The sequence below is a fragment of the Vipera berus genome (genome assembly GCF_964194415.1).
Source record: "Vipera berus genome assembly, chromosome: 5".
Classification (NCBI taxonomy): domain Eukaryota; kingdom Metazoa; phylum Chordata; class Lepidosauria; order Squamata; family Viperidae; genus Vipera; species Vipera berus.
Genome location: NC_138207.1, coordinates 71,289,562 through 71,310,046, shown reverse-complemented (window position 1 = coordinate 71,310,046; position 20,485 = coordinate 71,289,562). Strand labels below are relative to the sequence as shown.

The 20,485-nt window shown below is 40.2% G+C and overlaps 2 protein-coding genes across 2 annotated transcripts in view; both read right to left on the bottom strand.

Moving 5' to 3' along the window:
* Positions 1 to 4,036: 4,036 nt before the first annotated feature.
* VENTX (VENT homeobox) lies at positions 4,037 to 6,790 on the bottom strand (the record flags this gene model as incomplete). Its single annotated transcript, XM_081328588.1, has 3 exons — positions 4,037 to 4,357; positions 5,012 to 5,247; positions 6,553 to 6,790. 3 exons carry the CDS (start codon positions 6,788 to 6,790, stop codon positions 4,037 to 4,039), a joined length of 795 nt encoding a protein of 264 aa, XP_081184714.1.
* Positions 6,791 to 17,956: 11,166 nt separating this feature from the next.
* Positions 17,957 to 20,485, bottom strand: part of KNDC1 (kinase non-catalytic C-lobe domain containing 1) — a gene marked incomplete at its 5' end in the record, with an annotated part of 84,928 nt that continues 82,399 nt past the window's right edge. Inside the window, 2 exons of the mRNA XM_081328587.1 lie at positions 17,957 to 18,361; positions 18,642 to 18,799. Coding sequence (XP_081184713.1) covers positions 18,133 to 18,361; positions 18,642 to 18,799 — 387 coding nt within the window. The 3' untranslated portion in view covers positions 17,957 to 18,132. The remainder of the gene's footprint in view (positions 18,362 to 18,641; positions 18,800 to 20,485) is intronic.

The window sequence follows — 20,485 nt, the reverse complement described above, 5'->3', positions numbered from 1 at the left end:
CACAGATAAAAGAAGATAGCTTGAGCTCAGCCTGAAAAAAGAAGAAAAAAAACTTAATCTGACTGATAAGACCTTCTGTTCCTAGGTGTTATTTTCTTTTTGCATTTGTCTGCTCCTAGGGTCCAAATTTCAACTTCTTCATTCTTTGGATCAAAAGATTGGCCATCAGTCTCATCTGGTAATTCTTTCATATCAAGAGTGGAGTCTCCATTCTTCTTAGAGCTGAACACTTCCTTTCATTGCTGTTGTCTACAAGGTGCCATTGCTGCAGATAGGTGTCATTTTTATATATCAAGGACAGGCTAATCTCGTGCTTTCTAGTTGTTGTTTTTTATTATTTCAGCCCCCATCAGCTTCAAAGAGCTGAGGTAATGGCGGTAGTTTGCTGAGGTGGTTGTCCAACATGCTGGAAGAGAACAGTTAATGAAGTATGCTATTGGTATGTCCAGTGCTTTTTTTGTAAAAGAAAAAGGTGCCGGAACTCACACATGTCATACAACCCGCCTTGCCTACCCTACAAGGTTCCATCCAAAAAAGGTGCCGGAACACCATTCTGAGCGTTCTATGAGGAAAAAAAGCCCTGGGTATGTCAAAAGAAAACATCAGTCAGCGATTGTCTCTTCTAGTATAAAATGTGCATATTAAGATTCCTGCTGCCAAATCTTGAAATGCTAGAATGATGATCATCTTCTCTCTATATGTATATTTGCTTTATTGATTAAAAATCAGGTGATGGTATCCAATTGTTATGGTTCTGTTGGTTAAAAATCAAGGGATAGTATCCAGTTTGTATTAGCTATTCTGTTATTTTAAGATCCAATCCCATATGGTTTATTCAGTTTGTAAAAGTTAGCAAAAAAAATTAAACAAACATGGAAGTATTATGCCTATCCATCTTTGCAGAACCATTTGGCAATGATAGATCATTCTGTATGACTTGGATACTTACTGGATTGATTTGGACACATTAGGATTTTCCAAAATTACCTTTAACTTTTTCTTTTCTTTTCTTTTTCTTAGACATTATCATGACCTCTTTTTGATTTTCACGTTTAGTCCTATCCCCTTAAATAGTTGTTTCTAGAGTCTCATTGACCATCTAATCTATTACTCTCCATATCAAGGTATTACCTTCAATTGTTTGCTGCTCTTATGCCTGGCTCAACTCAGTGATAAAATCTGGAAACATACCTGGGATATGCCTACATGCCATCCCTTCTGGCCATTTTCAAAGTTGCATAGAAGCAAGTATATATGTATATCCTATGTAGGCATATGGAATTGTAGTTGATTTAAATACTGGATGCAGACTGGGTTCATTGTCGTGGGTGAGAAGCTCAAACATCATGCATTTATATTAGGCATTCCTAAAAGATTAAATGCAATTGCAGAAAGGCAGTGCAATTCTTATTTTAATATGCTGGACATCAGATCACTTTTATTGCAGAATGAGAATAGGTAGCCCAGCAACAAAGAAAAAAATTGAAACATATGATTAGTCTTACACTAAAGTAGATCATGCTAGCTGAAGATGGGTTTCAGCTTGGCAGCAATCACAGCATTGGATTTGAGAAATTTGTTCACATTTCTTCCTTAAATGTTATAAAATTTCTTAGTGTGTCACAGAGCTTGCTTCCAGATATTCCTAAAGTTGCATTACCCAAGTTGTTTTTAATTTGCTATTGAAGATTGTCTGGGAAAGAATATATTTTAGTATGTATTAAAGTATGCTTTGTATGTGTGTGAGATGTGCACTTAATTGATTATATGGCCACAATTTAGCCCAGATCTGGATGGAATGTTTTGGGAAACCCATTATTTTCCAATTCCAATCCCCAAGTGGAAGAACAAAACCCAAATGTATCCAGAACATCTTATCAAAAGGTGAAAATCAATGAATAACTAAAGCAGTTCAAATAAAAATGGAATTTTTATTAGGTGGAAATCAACTTTATGAAAAAATGAAAGTGAAATTCCAAAATATAGTGTGACCCTGAGTTCAGCTGGATCTTTTTTTCAACAATTATTTGTTTAAAAGTATTATCTGTGTTTAGCCCATGATATTAAACAAAAGCAGAGCAATCACAATACAATAATAAGCCTTGCTCCTGAAGAATATTCCCAAGATACAAAATGAAATGACCATTTTAAAGCCACTTTATTTAAAGTGCTAATGTTTTATCATTAGGTGGCTTTCTTTGATGTGAAATTAAAGAAGGCTAAAAGCAGAGTCAAAGCTTGGTAGCATTTTAATATCATGGAAGGAGAAAAATTGTTAGTGGTAATAATACACAGTATATCATTATAATTAGAGGTAGTAGAATGAAATCCATTAGGCTCTTATTCTGACCCTGCCAAATGTTTTGGCTGGCAGGGCAAGGGTATTATTGGAGCAGATCACTTAAAAGTGAAGAACAATCTTTTCCCTAAGATAAAAAAATAGTAAACCTCTAAGGTAATTGGCAGACAATTTGATGTAGTGGTTAAAGGGGTTGAATTAAAGTCAACCCCTAGTCACTGTCAGCCCTTGGAAGAAGGTAAAGCAAGCCACTTTCCAAGGCTGATTCAAAGGCACTCATTTACATTTAAGGTAATTGGCAGGGATAAACCTGACCTGGTTTCTTGCATGCCCGTGAACAGACTTGGTAAATAAATGCAATGCATTGTACAATTGTTTTCCTGATAAGAGGCCCTAACTTCTTTGTTTTTCAGAAGCTTCTTTTTAACTTTCTATTGCCCAATAAAAATATTAAATCAATATGTGAGAAGAGGTGGGTTTAAGTAGCAGGTATTTTTTTGGTGGGGGGGGCTAAAATAATAATGCTTTAAACTATGAGACTATTTGTGTATATTTTTAAAATCCCAGCTTTTTTGCCTAGATGGTATTCAAGAGAGAGAAGAAAAATCTATCAAGAAAACCAAATTAGATAAAAACAATTAAAACCATCATGAACTAGTTTAATGTGGAAAACCTGGCTAAAATTTGACTTCTTTTCTAAAAAGAGAAAAAAAATGGATACAATTCTTGTGGGAACTAATTCTATAGCTTGGAATAACTCAAGAAAGAAGAACATGAGGGCATTTTTAAAGAGGATTGCCTTGCTATCCAGATCAATTTCTTTCAAGTTTACCAGCCAGTTGGATATTTATGAGTTATCTGGCACCCAAATGTAACTTTAGGGAGCATGTAAAAGCTTATTATCTCAGCTTCACTAACTCAGCTCTGGTTTATCACAGCTCTGACCTAGAAAATACAGCTGTAACAAGTATTATCTCAATAATGCATATAGCTGAACAATTAAAGCACATAACAACTATTATGATTACAGTTCTCTCTCTGTGCCACCTGATGTATGCATGTATGTATACAAAGTAGTTCCCATTCAGATCCCTGAGAAAAAATATATAGTTCATTGAGCACATATGCTGCATGTAGAAGGGCCCAGATCCAAATTGCAGCATTTTCACAGAGGGCTGGAAAAGTTAATGCTTTAAAACTTGGAAGAGATGCTGCCAGGTAGGATCAATATATATATATATATATTTTCAGCATCTCCCTATGAATCCCAAATTAACTGTACTTAATAAATTAAGATGTGTATCATGCCACTGACTCTAATGAAAAATTAAAAGGTTGGAGAGAGCCTAAGAATAACATTGTACAATGAATATATGACTTGCCAACATAACAATTTGTTATTGGTTGTGCATAAGGGCCAGAGATGTTGCCATTTAAGATCAGTTTTCCCCAAGAACAGCTGCCTTTGATGTGTCCAGGAGAGACATCTTGGAGTTGTCTGTATACTTCCATATCAAATCCTCACTTGTATGACAAAGATCCTGGAGATCTTGCTGAATCTATTACCAATACTGCACACATTGTCTTTACACAAGTATCACTTTCCCACTCACTCACTCAATTTGTAAATGTCTGTGCAAAACATAGCTCTTCACAGCATATCTGTCCATTTCTGTAGCTCTTGGTAATCACTTGATTACCAAGTGCAAATTGACTGTTATTGGTCATCAAAATCCTTCATAGCGTCATGAACACTGTTCTTGGGTCTTGGTATCCCACAAAATAGGGAGTAGGCATTGGCCAGATAGCACTTGGCTGTCCTCCAGAGGTGTTTCTGGGATCCAAGTTGGGAGGGGGCACTGGAGGGAAAGGAATGCCAGAAGAATCCCTCCTGGTGAAAGTCTGTTGATGTGGTGAATAAACATAGGACAAGGGACCACTTTGAGGTCCAAAAGGGAGGTGACCATAAAATGGTAAGCCATGGAAGGATGGTTCTGGCCTCATCTCCTGCAGTTGACGTTTCAGTTTCATCCGCCGGTTCTGGAACCATGTCTTGATCTGCAGAAATAGAAAGAAACAGAGTGGATGAATCAGTATCCTTTATTAGCACAAATGGAGAGTCTCATTCTGCTCCCTTTATATTTCAATAGAGTGATGAAACAAATGCTGATATCCACTGCTGGATATATAATGGCATCTCTGATGAAGATTTGAAATGAAAACTGTTTTATATTATAAAACTTGGTGCTTTCAAGATGCACAAAGGCAACAAAGCCTGCCTAGAATTCTTAGCCATCATAGCTGAAGACAAACTTAAAGCATTGGGAGGTCATCAGATGGAGAATGAATGTGGCAAATTTCTATAAATTAAATTACAGCACATTAAACCAATAAAATAAACCTATCCACCAAAGAAGCAGTTGCAACACTGGTTAAAATTCAGTTCATATTCATCTGGATGAGGATCCTGCTAAATTGGCTTAGCCTATCTTAAGCCCAAACATCTGTCCTTAAACCTTCTTGAAAAATCCCCATTCCCAAACCTCTTTTCCCTTTCCATTGAAATGGTGATAAGCCAAGGAATTCTGGCAAAATTAAATTAGGGTCCAGAATGCCGATGAGAGGGCCATAGATTATGGAAAGGCCTCCTTTTTTACTTCTTGAAAATAGAAGACTGTTCCCGCAAATCTTTCCACGGGCTTCTCGCATTACCTGGACTTCAGAGAGTTGCATTTTGCTGGCCAATTTGCGCCTTTCAGCCGCTCCCAAGTATTTGTGCCGCTTGAAGGAGCTCTCCAGCGTCCTGATCTGTTCCAAGCTGAAAGCAGTGCGCAAACGGCGAGTATTCGCGTTTCGGCTTCCACCGTCCTCTGGTGTCTGGCATTCGGAGAAGTTTCCTTCGCCGTCGGACCCACACTCCGTAGTGCTCCACACCACTTTGGAAGCAACTAATGATTCCCCCCAAAAAAAGGAAAAAAAAAGAGGTAAGGGTCGGGGTCAGAGGAGCAAACGTTTCTCGTTTTTCTTTCCCCAAGAAAAAAATGGCTGGGTGCCCCGATCTATTGCTTAGAATTAGATGGACTGGGTTGTAACCCCCTTCATCCCCGGATAGAATGGCCTATATGTCGTCGCTTGACCAGTAATGGAAATTACAGACCAACAAATCTGGAGCGCCTCTGAGTGAGGAAGGTTTGGAAAAGCGCATTTCAGAAAAGTTTACATATGAAGAAAAATGGAAAGGCAGTATTCAACGAACGCGGCGTAAGTGGGTCCCAAGTATACCCAACTCCTTCATACAATTTAGAACCTATTCCGATTTTTTATCAATTCTCTTGGGATGGGAAATAAATGGATCTACTTCCTTTAAAAGTGAACTTTGGGACTATTTTTTAAAAAGGAGTCTTTAGCTTTGTCGATTCCTATCTCTAAAAGCGCAAAGTGATTCATTCCCAGCCTCCAGTTTCTCTCCTCTTCCATTTAGTTGCCCTCTAGTAAGCCTAGAGGGGAGGAAATTTCCCCGAGCTGAGCGAGGCTAGTGCTTGTTGTAACAAGCGCAAGATCAGGCAACACGATTTACTCCGTTTCTTTCTACCGGTAGGGAAGCAGCTGGCAAAAGTTTCCGAAATTGAGGCCACGCTGATTTAATCTGACAGAGGCCCCCTCGATGATCGTCAGGCGAAGAAGCAACGGGAGAAGGCAAGGCTCGAGGGCTGAAGCACACCCTCGGCTCCCTTTTTATTTTCGGGTTTTTTTTAGGTAGAACACGACAACCGGGAGTCTCCCCCTTGGGGCTCCGATCGTTATTCCGGACTAGAATCCCATCGCCCTAAGAATAATGGAAGCTGCCTGCCATTACTTCCGGAAGGAGGCACCATGAATTGGATGGAGCACCCACCCCACCGCCGCTCTTCGCGTCGTAATTCTCTAACACAGCGTTTTCCAACCTTAGGAACTTGAAGATGCGTGGACCTCAACTCCCAGAATTCCCCAGCCAGCATAGCTGGCTGGGGAATTCTGGGAGTTGGAAGTCCACGCATCTTCAAGTTCCTAAGGTTGGAAAACGCTGCTCTAACACACAACACGCCGAGGCCTCGGCCAATCCGGCAGCCCTCCCGTTTGAGGCTCCCGGTGCCTCCATCGTCCATTCCCGGCGCTCTTTCCCCGTTCTAGCCCGATCCCTTTGCCCGCGGCCGCTGCGGCAGAGAGTTCAGCGGGAATTCCCACCCGCGATCTCTGCACGAGGAGGGAGGTACCTGTGGACGACGAAGGCAAAGGCGGCCTGTTCTTCTGGAGCGAAGGGAGAGGCCCCGGAGGCGGCTGGACCAGCATACCTTCACCCGGGCTTTTCTCCCGGACCGGAGGATTCTCCTGCTGGGCCCGGCAGCCTTCGGATAAGGCGGCCTCTTTGTCTTCTGGCCTGCTCTGGGCGTGCCTGCTGCTGGGCCGGCTGCTCTGGGAGAGCCATTCTACGGAGAAAGGAGCCTTGGTCATGGCGCGCTGGCTTCGGGCTGTGTGTCCACGCTGGGCGTGCCCGCCCGGGTCCCTTCCCTTATGAGCCACGGCCCCAAGGCAAGCGCCGCTGGAGTAAACAAACATCAAAGGACAGATAAGCGCCGTCTAATTATCATCGGGCCTCCCCCGACAAAAGAGGCTGTTCACACATTTTCCAAAGGCCGGCCGAGGCTGGCTCCAATGTGTCTGCCGGGCGATCAGGTCGCTCTGTGGTAAGCGATTTACAGGCCCCGCCATATCCTTTGCCGCTCAGGCTCAACGACACGAATTGCCCGGGTTTATGGAGAAGGGTGGCTTCAAAATGCCATGGGGACTGTCAATAGTGGCCTTGTCTCTAGAGGAGATTTGGTTGGGGCCAATTTTTCCTCACATCCATATTTCACAAGGCTCTTGCTTGCTTGGGAGGTTATTAAACAGGACCATAATTAGCTTCCACCCCCTCCTGGTTGCTTTGCCTTAAAGAGCTGTCAAACTCATTTGGCGGGTTTGGAGAAACCACACACACACTCACACACACAAACATGAGAATGGCAGAGTGACTGCCTATGGCCCTGAGGTCATTGGAAATGGTTTTACACACAGAGACATAGACACAGAGACACACACACAAATGGCAAGTGCCTGTGGCCTGAGGTCATTGGAAATGGTTTTACACACAGACACACACAAATGGCCAAGTGCCTGAGGTCATTGGAAATGGTTTTACACACAAAGACACAGACACACACACACACACACAAATGGCAAAGTACCTGTGGCCCTGAGGTCATTAGAAATAGTTTTACACACACACACACACACACACACACACACACACACACACACAGCAAAGTGCCTGTAGCCCTGAGGTTATTCAAAACGGTTTTACACACAGAGACACATACATACACATACACACACACACATACACACAGAGAGAAATGGCAGAATGCCTGTGACCTTGAGGTCATTGGAAATGGGTTTACACACACACACACACACACACACACACAGAGAGAGAGAGAGAGAGAGAGAGAGAGAGAGAGAGAGAGAGAGAGGAATGGCAGAGTGACTGCCTGTGGCCCTGAGGCCATTGGAAATGGTTTTATAGAGCTTTTCTCTGCTCGTTTTTTGTCCTAAGTTTACTTCATCCTCCCTGACAATCTGTACCAGTCTGTTCCCCTTCCCTCCACAAGTAAACTATTTGGAGTTAGATGAAGCCAATGTCAGTGCCTGACATTCTTGCTCTCTTTTCTCCCAACTAACAATGGTAATTTATTACTCAATAAATAAGATAGGAGTTGTAGTAATTCTATATCACTCCTTTCTCCAAGGACTTCAGGTGAATCTGTAGCTGCTTCTTCGGATTTGATCATCACAAATGTCTTCTGAGATAGGGGAGCTGTCAAAAGCGATTGCCTCCAGGTCACCTCATATATTTTTGGCTGAATTACTGGACAGCCTAGTCCAATTATAGAGAAATGGAAAGAGGAGAGAGGTTGAAAATTAGCCTGATTCATGCATTTGTCTGTTTTATGGAAGGAGATGAAACTGGGTCAATTGATCTGTTTTCAGTGTTATTTCCACCATTAAAAAATCTATTTCCCTCCCCCAGGCCATTATTTTATCCTCCTGATCAGTATAAATATTTGTAAGGATAACTTTTAAAAAGGATAACTCTGCAACAAACTTTGCTGCTCACGGTTTCCATGGAAGGTTAAAAAGACTACATTAATTCAGGTTTCTCTGAGTGCAGCTTAAGTGACATACTTCATTTATTAAGAAATTATTTCCTATGGCCTTAAAAGCTGTATTGAAGTGTTGTGTTTCTTAAGCTGATTCATTTTTTAAAACAGGAGACAAGCTGTTGAATTACAAGCATATGGTGGTATTAAAAAAAATGAAAGAAGGGGTATTGGAAATGAATGCAACCAGCATTCAAGCTACTTTTGCACACTCAATTATTGTATTACCTTAAAGCTGAATGTGAGAACAATGTATGTTAGCTTCTGTCAAGAGTGGACGTACCTTTCAAAAGGACTCTTCAAATTCTTTCCCTCCCAATTTTGGAAACGTACTTCCCAATTCAAGCAGTTTTGAGCCAGGTGTGTGTGTGTGTGTGTGTGTGTGTGTGTGTGTTTTGACATGCATAAAATCCAGTATACCTAAACTTGTAGCTTTCAGTGGCCTCAACCCATTGCTAATTCTGACTTAATTCACATTAAGATAGAGCTTGTTTTAGCTACTGTTTGATTAAATATGTGTTTGGACAATGCATTGAATCATAAATCATAGCCTGCCAATTTTAATGATGCTTTGTATTTGTAAGATACTGAAAAATGTGGGTTAGACAGCATCACCACCAGATGGATTCATGGCCGTACTCAGCGTGTGGTCCTCAATGGAACTGCATCTACATGGAGGGAAGTGTGTAATGGGGTGCCCCAGAGCTCTGTTCTAGGCCCAGTGCTCTTCAACATCAATGATTTGGTTGAAGGGATAGATGGGGAATTCATCAAATTTGCAGACGACACCAAGCTGGCAGGAATAGCCAACACTCCAGAAGATAGGCTTGAGATACAGGAGGATCTGGACAGACTTGAACATTGGGTGCTATCTAACAAAATGAAATTCAGTGGTGAAAAAAGTAAGATTCTACATTTATGCAAGAAAAACCAAATGCACAAGTACAGTATAGGTGGTAACTTGCTCAATAGTAGTAACTGTGAGAGGGATCTCGGAGTCCTAGTGGACAGTCACTTAAATATGAGCCAGCAGTGTGCTGCAGCTGCCAAAAACCCCAACACAATGCTAGGCTGCATTAACAGAGAGATAGACCCAAGATCACATGAATTGTTAATATCACTTTATAATGCTTTGGTATGGCCACACTTGGAATACTGCATCCATTTGTGGTCACCATGATATAAAAAAGATGTTGAGACTCTAGAAAGAGTTCAGAGAAGAGAAACAAAGATGATTAGGGGACTGGAGGCTAAAACATATAAGGAGCGGCTGCTGGAATTGAGTATGTCTAGTTTAATGAAGAGAAGAACGAGCGGGGACATGATAGCAGTGTTCCAATATCTAAGGGGTTGCCACAAAGAAGAGGGAGTCAAGCTATTCTCCAAAGCAGCTGAGGGCAGGACAAGAAGCAATGGATGGAAACTAATCGGGGAGAGAAACAACCTGGAATCAAGGAGAAATTTCCTGACAGAATAATTAATCAGTGGAACAACCTGTCTCCAGAAGTTGTGAATGCTCCAACACTGGAAGTTTTTAAGAAGAGACTGGATAACTGTTTGTCTGAAATGGTATAGGGTTTCCTGCCTGAATAAGGGGTTGAACTAGAAGACCTCCAAGGTCCCTTCCAACTCTATTTATTATTATTATTATTATTATTATTATTATTATTATTATTATTATTATTATTATTATTATTATTATTATTATTATTATTATTATTACGACTACTACTATTACTATTATTATATCATCATCATCATCGAAAGCCAGTGAAGTATACTTCTTATGGGTGTTTGATTTGGATCAGAGAAATGCAGGTTTGTATGCAATTATAAAACTTATTGGATAATTGGTCCAGTCACACACAGTCATCCAAACATATCTCACAAGATATTAGTCACAGAGATATAATGACTGTTAGAGAAAAGGCAAGATATAAACAAGCTGTGGTTCCTAAAGCCGAATTCCCAGAACAAACCAAACATGAAACAAATCAGAGGTCAGATATTGTGTGTAGATCAGTGATATCAAATCCAGTGATGTGGGCCATTCTCTGCAATGCTCACCACTGGAAGGAAATTGTTGATGTGCCACTTTTCCTGTTCTCCTGCCCTGCATGCCCGGTCACCTTCCAGCACCAGAAGATTACTCTACACCCTGCACTGTAATAATGGGAGTAGCAATAACATCATTTTGTGGATTTTCTAAAACAAGTGTCATAGCCAACACTTGAACACCAGAAAGTGCTGCAGAAGGCATTTTCCTTCACTTCCAACAATGTTTCCCTCAAGCTATTCTCATCTTAAAGTTGTTTTTCCTTGGAAAAAGGACATAATTCAATGGTGGATGTTCTCTTTGTATAAGGAAGTCCCCCGTTCAGACCTCTAGAATATTTTCCCCAATCTTTTTTCCTAGCTTTTCCATTGAGTTAGGAATATAACTACCATAATTGTTATTCCAATACAATTGGAAAGCATAGTTTAGAGAAAACTCTGTAGCAACTTCAGGACAGAGGGATTAAGATGGGGAGTTACTAAATGACCTTAGCTAATCTTGAAATTCTTATTCAGGAAAACCTAATATTGGAAAGTAGAGTGGGATGGGAAAATCTCAAAAGAAAGGAATTCCTAATTAGTTTTGTTTTGTTGTTAAAGGAGGAAGCCAGACATATCCATGAGGTTATCCAGGAATTAGAGTGACCTTAACATGGTGATGGCTGTTTCTTAAGGTCTTTTTATTGTCTATTCAGAATATAGCATAAAGATGAACAAATAGCCTAATCTTAAGGCTTTGCATGCTTTAAACTGATTATTTGTAAATTAATACAAATAGGAACTGCATTAGTAAGACTGATATATTTCTGGATCTCCAGATGAGAAACTGGATTCTTCCAGTGAATTCTTTTGATTGTTTCTCAACAATGAGAACATCTATGAATGGTTCCTGTATCTACTGTAGATGTGTTGGGTCTCCTGGAATACTTACCTTCTTGGTCTTGGCAAACTTGAGAGCAAGATCAATAATAATGCTAGATCTAGCCACTTTTAATGGCTACATTACACTTGAGACAAAAGTGCTTTGTCCAGATGTGGATTTTGCCTGTTGGGTTGGCATCTCCCATCTTTGCTCTCTTGTTGCAATAGAGATAAAGGGAGACTAGACAGATAGAACCTTGTCATGATTATCTTAACACCATTCATCTGATTAGAAAGGAATTTCCCTTCAGGTTATGCACTAAAGGTCAGATCAAGGAATATTTGCTTGGGATTTTTCCAGAATAGATGAGTTTCACAAGTGTGGAAACTCTACTGTTTTTGTTTAGGGTTTTTTTTCCCCTCCCAGGCAAGTCTAACTAGAGATTTTTCAAACTCTTTTTTCATCGCCACCCCCACCCCACACACCCCCAAACAGGACATAACTCACCTGAGCTGAAGGTAGTAATATCGTGTATGGCCTACTTTCTCTGTAGTAACATCTTTCTGCTTAAATTGTCCAGTGATCTCTACTCCTATATGCACAATGGTGACCTTGGTGCTCCATGCGGCTGCCTTAACCCCTTCATCTTGATTTCCTGACAATTATATTTTATAGGTGCACATGCAGTAAAAGAATAGAAATTGCATAAGAGCTCGCAAATAGGAGCACACGAGTAACAAACAAGCCACAAAGACATGCTAGGTATGACACCAAAAAACCCCATTAGACACAAAATGTTACCTTCTGATGTTCAAAGTGCGATAAGGTGGTATAGCTTTAAAATTATGACCAGTTTAACATATTATTTCTTGTTTGATATGTTTGGGGTTTTACAGGGGGAAAAAATCAGTTGGTTCCACTCACTGTTGGATGTTTTAATATCAAAATGCAACTGTACTTCATGCAAAATAGTCATTTGTCACAAAAGATCTTCTTGGGACAGAAATTATTTTATTTTTATTTTTTTTATTTTATTTTAATTCCATTTATATCCCGCCCTTCTCCAAAGACTCAGGGCGGCTTACAAGCTTAGCAGTAGCCTTCATTCTATGTATATGCCTGCTTATTAGGGCTTCCCCCCCCCCAAGCGGCATTATTACAAAGTCAGCTTATTGCCCCCAACAATCTGGGTCCTCATTTTACCTACCTGGGAAGGATGGAAGGCTGAGTCAACCTTGAGCCTGGTGGACGCGAACCTGCAATAATTGCAGGCAGCTGGTGTTACTTAAGGAGGCATTAGCCCACTGCTCCACCAAGGCTCTGGGATAGCTCTGTTCAGGACTCATTGTACAAGGATGCCTACAGTATATAATGGTTTGATGAGTTCTTCCCTTCTCTCTCTCTCTCTCTCTCTCTCTCTCTCTCTCTCTCTCTCTCACACACACACACACACACACACACACACACACACACACACACACACACACAAGCTTTGCTTGAAGAACTATTTAGACCAGTTAATCAGGTTGAGAAATATTGATTTTAGAGCAAGGGTCCCCAGCCCCTGGTCCATGGACTGCCAGCAACCGGCCCGCACAAACAAGCAAAGCTCCATCCATGGGATGCAGGCAGCACACAAAACCATGCACTCTTCGGTCCGCAGAAAAACCTTTCTCCACGGAACCGGTCCTTGGTGCCCAAAAGGTTGGGGACCTCTGTTTTAGACTACTGAACTGTCTATGTTAGTAAATTTGCTTAATCTCCCTTTTCTATTGTCAAGTAAACATTAATAATGTAATACGTAACATGATTTTTTTATGGGAGAGAAGATAGTGGTTTAGTGTGTAACAGATTTTTGTTGAGGTTTTTCTGGGTTTTGGCAAACCATGGTGATGAGCCAAGTAAATTCCAGTAATCTTTGTATAGGTAGTCTTCGACTTACAACAGTTCATTTAGTGACCATTCAGTTACAGCGGCAGTAAGAAAAGTGACTTATGACTGTTTTTCACACTTATGACCATTGCAGCTTCCCTGTGGTCACATGACTCAAATTCAGACACTTGGCAACCGACTCATATTTATGACGATTGCAGTGTCCCGGGATGATGTGATCGCCTTTTGCAACCTTCTGAAAAGCAAAGTCAATGGGGAAGCCAGATTCACTTAACAACTGTGGTGATTCATTTAACAATGGCAAGAAAGATAGTAAAATGGGGCAAAACTCACTTAACAACTGTCTCGTTTAACAACATAAATTTTGGGCTCAATTGTGGTTACAAGTCAAGGATTACCTGTATTAGCCAACTTTGCGCTGGCATCTTTCATTCTTCTGTGGTCCAACAGGCTCTGTAGGATATGATGGAAGGGTTTTATATTAAAAAAAATGTCTCTAACCAATTATCAGAGCAGGGCTGGTAGTTTCTCAAATAGAAGTTGTTTCCACAAAATCTTGAAATGAGTGAAGCACAATGCCACAATTTATTAATATGTAGCATAGGACTTTGATCTCTAGATCTTAGGGTGCCTATTTCTGCAGCAGGTTATGGCATTATTTTGAAACATAGCCAGATCTCATTTTGAAAGGTGGGACTTAATTATATACTGACTTGCAACCAATGATTTTTATTCATGTGTTGAAATATACACTTCTTAGATAAGCAAAGGCAGTTGAGTTGTAACCAGGCTAACCTTGCTTTAAAAAAATGCTAGAGGGGAACTTTTCTAGCATATTTAATTGAGGGAGGAGATGCTGAGGATCTGTATGTCATTCTACCAATTGAGAGTGACAAACATGTCACACTTCCAAGATAGTTAAGTCTGTAGCTATCATCAGCCACAGACAGCCTGGCTAGTAATTTGGATCTGGAATCCAACACTAAGAAATTTCACAGTCTCCTTCCTGCTTTAAAGTCACCTCCTTAAGACACCTTCCAACTTTTGCTTCACTGGATTTGAACAGAACTTACATTAATAAATATAGGTGTCTCGAACTGGTAGGAATATAATGCCTTTTTTGGAGGTAGATTTACTGAATACCAGGATATGTTTTGTTGCACAATTTGATGTATCTTTCTGACTTCTTCAAAATGGCAAATAATGAAGAATAATGAAGGTGGCACTTTAAACACTAATAGAGATCTATTAAGTTTTCGCCAGAAAAAGCTTAAACCACAATAAATTTGTTACCTTTTAAGCACAATACATTCTCTCTCTCCCTCCCTCCCTGCCTATGTGTAGTATTTGTGTTTGATGAAACCAAGTCTCAGGTAATCCCTGGGTGATATTTTCCAAAACTACAATCATAGGTTTCCAGTGCCATCTCCTGGAAAAATAAGCAATTACAAAGAAAAGAATGCTGTATGTGATACAGCTATCATCATCACATTTTTTACAGACAACAGCTTAAAGACACTTGAAAAATAATTCCATATAAAAAAATTCAATAGCATAGATTCGACTGAATTGAAAATGAAAATATTTTCAAACAAAATAAAACATATCCCTATTATTAACTTTCTTCAGATTCAATAGGAAAATTGCTTCTAGGTAACATAGTAAATCTCCTTCAGCAGGTAAACACTTGCTTAAATCAATGATTTAAATCCCTTGAAACAAATCTGTGTGCAATGATAAAATTGTCCCAAACTAATTGTTTAACAGGTGTTCTGTTTTAATAGGAAATTATAGAAAAAGTAATGAAAGTTGAAGTACATGCATACACAAAGTCACTCCAGTCAAATACATAGCACACATAGAAATGCATCCTGTTTGCAAATTTGTATGAAAATTATTTTTGAAAAGGGATCATATGCTGCCTTAGAACCATAAGCTAGAAATAGCAGAGCTGATATAAGAACAGTAGATATTGAACATGATTCTTTTTAAAAAACAACAAATCAGTGGGTATGATTTGGAATTGGGCTCTGCTTTCAGCTTAGCTATTCTACTTAAGAAACCAAATTCAGGTCTAATCTTTTCTGCATGTTGAGGACTCAATCTTAGAAGGCCATGCCAACCCCCAAAACTTAATAGATGTGAAGGAATGCTAGGAGTAAATGGGCAACTAAACATTTTCTTTTCTTATTACCTGTGGAGCTGACACTATGTGAGTACTTGGGTAGCGTTAGGTAATTGAGACCAAAAACTATTTTGTCACTAGAGGGATACATTCCCCTGGAGGCACTTAATGGGAATGGTAGGACCACCTCTTGTTGATGCATCTTTTTGTCTTCTGATACTTTCTACCTCTTCCAAGCAACAAGCAGAGCTCTCAACAGATCTCCTGCATCTTATCAGATGGAGGACTTTTAACTGGTATTTCGTTCTGATGAAGGGCCCTAGCTATATTTATTTATTTATTTATTTATTTATTTATTTATTTATTTATTTATTTATTTATTTGTATACCGCCCTTCTCCCTAAGGACTCAGGGCGGTGAACAGTGACATAAATATCAGAATGCAAATACAGATATTGAAAACAAATTAAACCCTAATTTTGCCCAAATGCAGAAGATAAGTTACCTTAAAACAATAATTACAACAGAACCCGTCAGACCAGACCGGATTGCTCAAACAGATATGTTTTTAGGTCGCGTCGGAAGGAGCGAAGGTCGGGAGCCATCCGGAGCTCAACCGGTAAACGGTTCCATAGGTCAGGCACGCCCACAGAGAACGCCCTCCCTCTGGGAGCCACCAGACGGCATTCTCCGAACGGCAGAACCCTTAGGAGGCCCTCTCTGTGGCAGCACACTGGACGGAGGGACGTTGACGCTGGCAGCAGGTGATTCCTAAGGTACTCCGGACCCATGCCATGTAGGGCTTTGAAAACCATTACCAGCACCTTGAATCTTACCCGGAGGACAACTGGGAGCCAATGCAGCTCACGGAGTAGAGGTGTAACATGGGAGTATCGGGAGACTCCCAACACAACTCTCGCGGCTGCATTCTGTACCAGTTATGGCCATTGTGGGGTTCTGTTTTGAATTGTGTTTTGAATGTCCACTCCTAGATTGAAGCAAGTAACCCAAATAATCAGCCTAAGCCCTCTCAGGTCATTACTGAGCTAAACTAGTGGCTTGTAAATGTCTATGGAGATTCTCAGCCACCCAGGTCATAGCTATCCCAAAGGAAAAAGCACCTTTGGGATAGTGGTTTGTAACTGGTTGCCTATGGGCTGCATCCAGCTCTTGTCTTTTTTTTAATGTTGTCAACCTTTGTCTCCAGTTTCTCCTTTGGCCACATAGTAAGAGCTGTTGGCTCCAGAGATGTTCAATGCTCCTATTTCATCGGCAGCTTCTCTGCGCCAGACTTTTTATGCAGAAACCATAGAGAATGTGCAGCAGAATTTATATTATTATTATTTGTCCTGTCCTCTGTGGTTTGTTCCTCACAAGAAGATTCTTGGGAAAGAACTTGCTGAATGAAGCAGCTAAAGTGGGGGAAATGAACGAATAACAAAAGAGATACATGGGGACTTTAACCAATGGTCGTCTCTCTCTCTCTCTCAGGTTGGCAGACATAAGTACACAATCCAAGCCTGCTCCCTTTTGTGTATCATGAATGCATCACACATTAAAAAGGAGCAAGGCTTTGATTGTGTGGTTCTAATCACCCCCTTGACTTTGTAGATCCACCCCTATGGATGCCACTGTTTCTCCAAAGGTAATCGTGCTGAGGGGTGTTTTTTTTGTTAAGATAGTGAAATATTTGTGAAAAACTTGGTCTTCTGATAAGATATACTCAGATTTAATCTTTATCTGTAATCTCTATCTTCAAGACAAAATAGGTGGGGAAGGATTTAGTATTAATTTCTTTATACACTTTTAGTATGTTCTTCTGAAGCTAACCTATTATTAAATGAAGAAACTAACAGCAGGAATCTTGCACACGCCTCCAAAGGTTTGGCAGTTCCAAACAGAAAATGGGCTAAATGCAAATCTCAATCAACATTGTTTTCAAAAGGGTGATTCATCATCATTCTAGCCCAGGAGTAGGCAACCTTAGCTCTTTTATGACTCGTGGTCTTCAACTCCCAAAATTCTGGAAGTTGAAGTCCACGAGTCATAAAAGAGCCAAGGTTGCCTACCCCTTTTCTAGCCATTGTTTGTCCACTGCAGGATGAAGGTGTCTTCGGCGTCCTCAGCTTTTCTTTGCCAGCTGGGACCGCACTACTTGCTGATGTCGTTGCTCCATCTTGTTTTAGGTCTCTTTCGTGGACGCTTCTCATCAAGTGGGATCCATTCTTTGACTGCATTGGTCCAGCTGCCATCAGTTCTTCTTGCTACGTGACCAGCCCAGTTCCATTTCGATTCTTTTACTCTCTTGGTGGAATTGTATATTTATGTTTGTTCTCTAAGTGAGGATTACCAATACATTTTTTTTGTATCCATTTCAAGGGATAAACTCAAATGGAAATAATAAAAATAGTCAATGAGGGAAGCCAGACTAGCTAAAATGACCACGTGGTTCACTTAGCAACTGCAGTGGTTTGCTTAACAGCCATGGCAAAAAGGTCCTAAAATGAGGCATAACTCGTTTAGCCACTGCCTTGCTTAGCAATGGAAACTCTGGGCTCAATTGTGGTATTCAGTTGAGGACTACCTGGACAGCTTTTTAGTAACTGATCCGGGAAGATGTTTCTTTAAATAAAAAAAAAAGGGCCCAAGAGATATATAAACGTCACTGAAACATCGCTTTCATCCTGTGTAATGCATCTTGTATTTTTCGAGATTGCTTTTCGGGTTTCTGATGAAAGTTGGCATAATTATCAGCTGCTAATGCAAAGATGTCTGCATCATTAAGAAAAGCTACCCTTTGTCTTAAGAAATCTTGTAATTGGCCATCTGGTGGGAACATGTAGGGGTTTTCTTGGAATGCTTGAACTTGGCTCACAACCTTCGCAATATTCCTTAAAAGAGAAAAGATGAAAGAAATAAGTAGGGTTCTTTTTCCACCTTTGATAAAGCAGGGAAATAAACACTGTGTTAGGTGCTTAATATTCAATTTTGTCTTAAACCAAATTTATATAAAACATTCTACAATAAATGATCAAAACATTCAATTTATCTTGCCTTTAATTATTTCATAAATTAATGTACTGAATAGGTTCTTTTAACACTATTGTTAAGCTATAATAGCCTGCAAGACAATATTCCATTTTAATAAATTCCATGCCATAAAAACATTACCTAAGTTTGGTCCACTTATATGTGCCATTTCGCATCGTAAATCCTCCAGTTTCAAGTTGCTGTATGTGCATAGTTAGAATATGAGCTGATGGAATTGTTGGAGATGTTTTAAATCTCTCCCCTTCCATTAAGCACAAGCTGTCACTTTTTAAAAATACCTGATATAATTAACACAGATATGCAGTCAGACATTTAGAACACAGCAGAACCATTGATGGCAAAGTGTTTGCTATGCTGTCACATAGCAAATATAATATTTACAGAGAAAAGACTTGGAATGGGGAAATATAATGGATATGTTTATATTATATACTGTATAATATGTAATGTAAGTAATGTATAATAATGTCTTATATCTGGACATGGATTTTTATGCCAGATTTCAATTCCTGGAGAAAATAAAAAGTAAATGCAAAATGTTATCTGTGATTCCTTCAAGGAGACACAAGTGTTCCAGATCTTTGGAGAAGCAAATACTACCTATCATATATACATACATACATAAAGATAAAGGTAAAGGTTCCCCCGCACATGCATGCTAATCGTTTCCGACTCTAGGGGCCGGTGCTTATCTCCGTTTCAAAGCCGAAGAGCCAGCGCTTGTCTGAGGACGTCTCCGTGGTCATGTGGCCGGCATGACTAGACGCCAAAGGCGCACGGAACGCTGTTACCTTCCCACCGTAGTGGTCCCTATTTTTCTACTTGCATTTTTTACGTGCTTTCGAACTGTAAGGTTGGCAGAAGCTGGGATGAGTAACAGGCGCTCACTCTGTTACGCGGCACTTGGGATTCGACCCGCCAAACTGCCAACCTTCTGATCGACAAGCTCAGCGTCCTAACCCACTGAGCCACCGCGTCCCTTACATACATACATACATACATGCATTACTCCTAACAATCATTTTCTTTTTTTGCTAAAAGTAGAAGACTTTGATAGGTTTACTTTGAATAAAAACAAGGTATTTTTCTTCTCAACAGTAAGTGTTTAAAAATGTTCTCATCCCCACAGGTGCAGGAGCTAGAGAAAAATAATTCAACATTCTTCAGCTTTTGCAGCTAAATCTGATATGTTACAACCACATCAAAAGAAACCCAAGGCAAGAATGCAAGGAAAATATAAACAAGCGAATGGATCGTTCAATTTGTGTTTATCCTTGTGTTTATAAGAGAACAGGCTTTTTTTTTTAAAAAAAATCCCCAATAGCCTTCCAAATCTTCATTCACTCACTGTCAGAAAGGCTATGATTATGACATTTACAAGGAACATTTTGGAGCTTAACTGGCCTAAGGGAGTGATAAACCATTAAGCGGAGAAGATGGGGACAGGAGTTCCAGCAAAGGCAAGCCAGCCTGTAGAATTGACACAATGTCAGTCCTTGATCAGAAAGATCTTGCTTAATTTTCTGCTCAGCCTTAAACTTGTCTCTGCTTTGGGAACTCTTTTCTCTGTAGGCTTCTCTCAAATCTTAGGAGGAAGGCTTGAATACAAACGTAGAAAAAATAAGTAAGCCGTCCTCCGTCACGGCTTCTAGATTTTCAACAGTTTCTTGAGGACAGGGACACAGATGTGTTTATTCCAGCTACATCTGCACGGAAGAGGAATACTGTAGTGGGCAAAGGAAGCATATGCATAGAGGAAGGTGAGAGGTCCTTGGTGCTCTCTGAGCTTGCTTGTTTACTTTCAGGCGTTTCATTACCCAAACTAGCTAGTGATGATCATCAGGGCTAGTGATGATGATGATGATGACGACAATACCTGGTTTGGGTAATGAGGCTTCTGCAAGTAAACAAGCAAGCTCCGAGAGCACCAAGGACCCCTCATGTCAACCCTGAGCTACAAATAT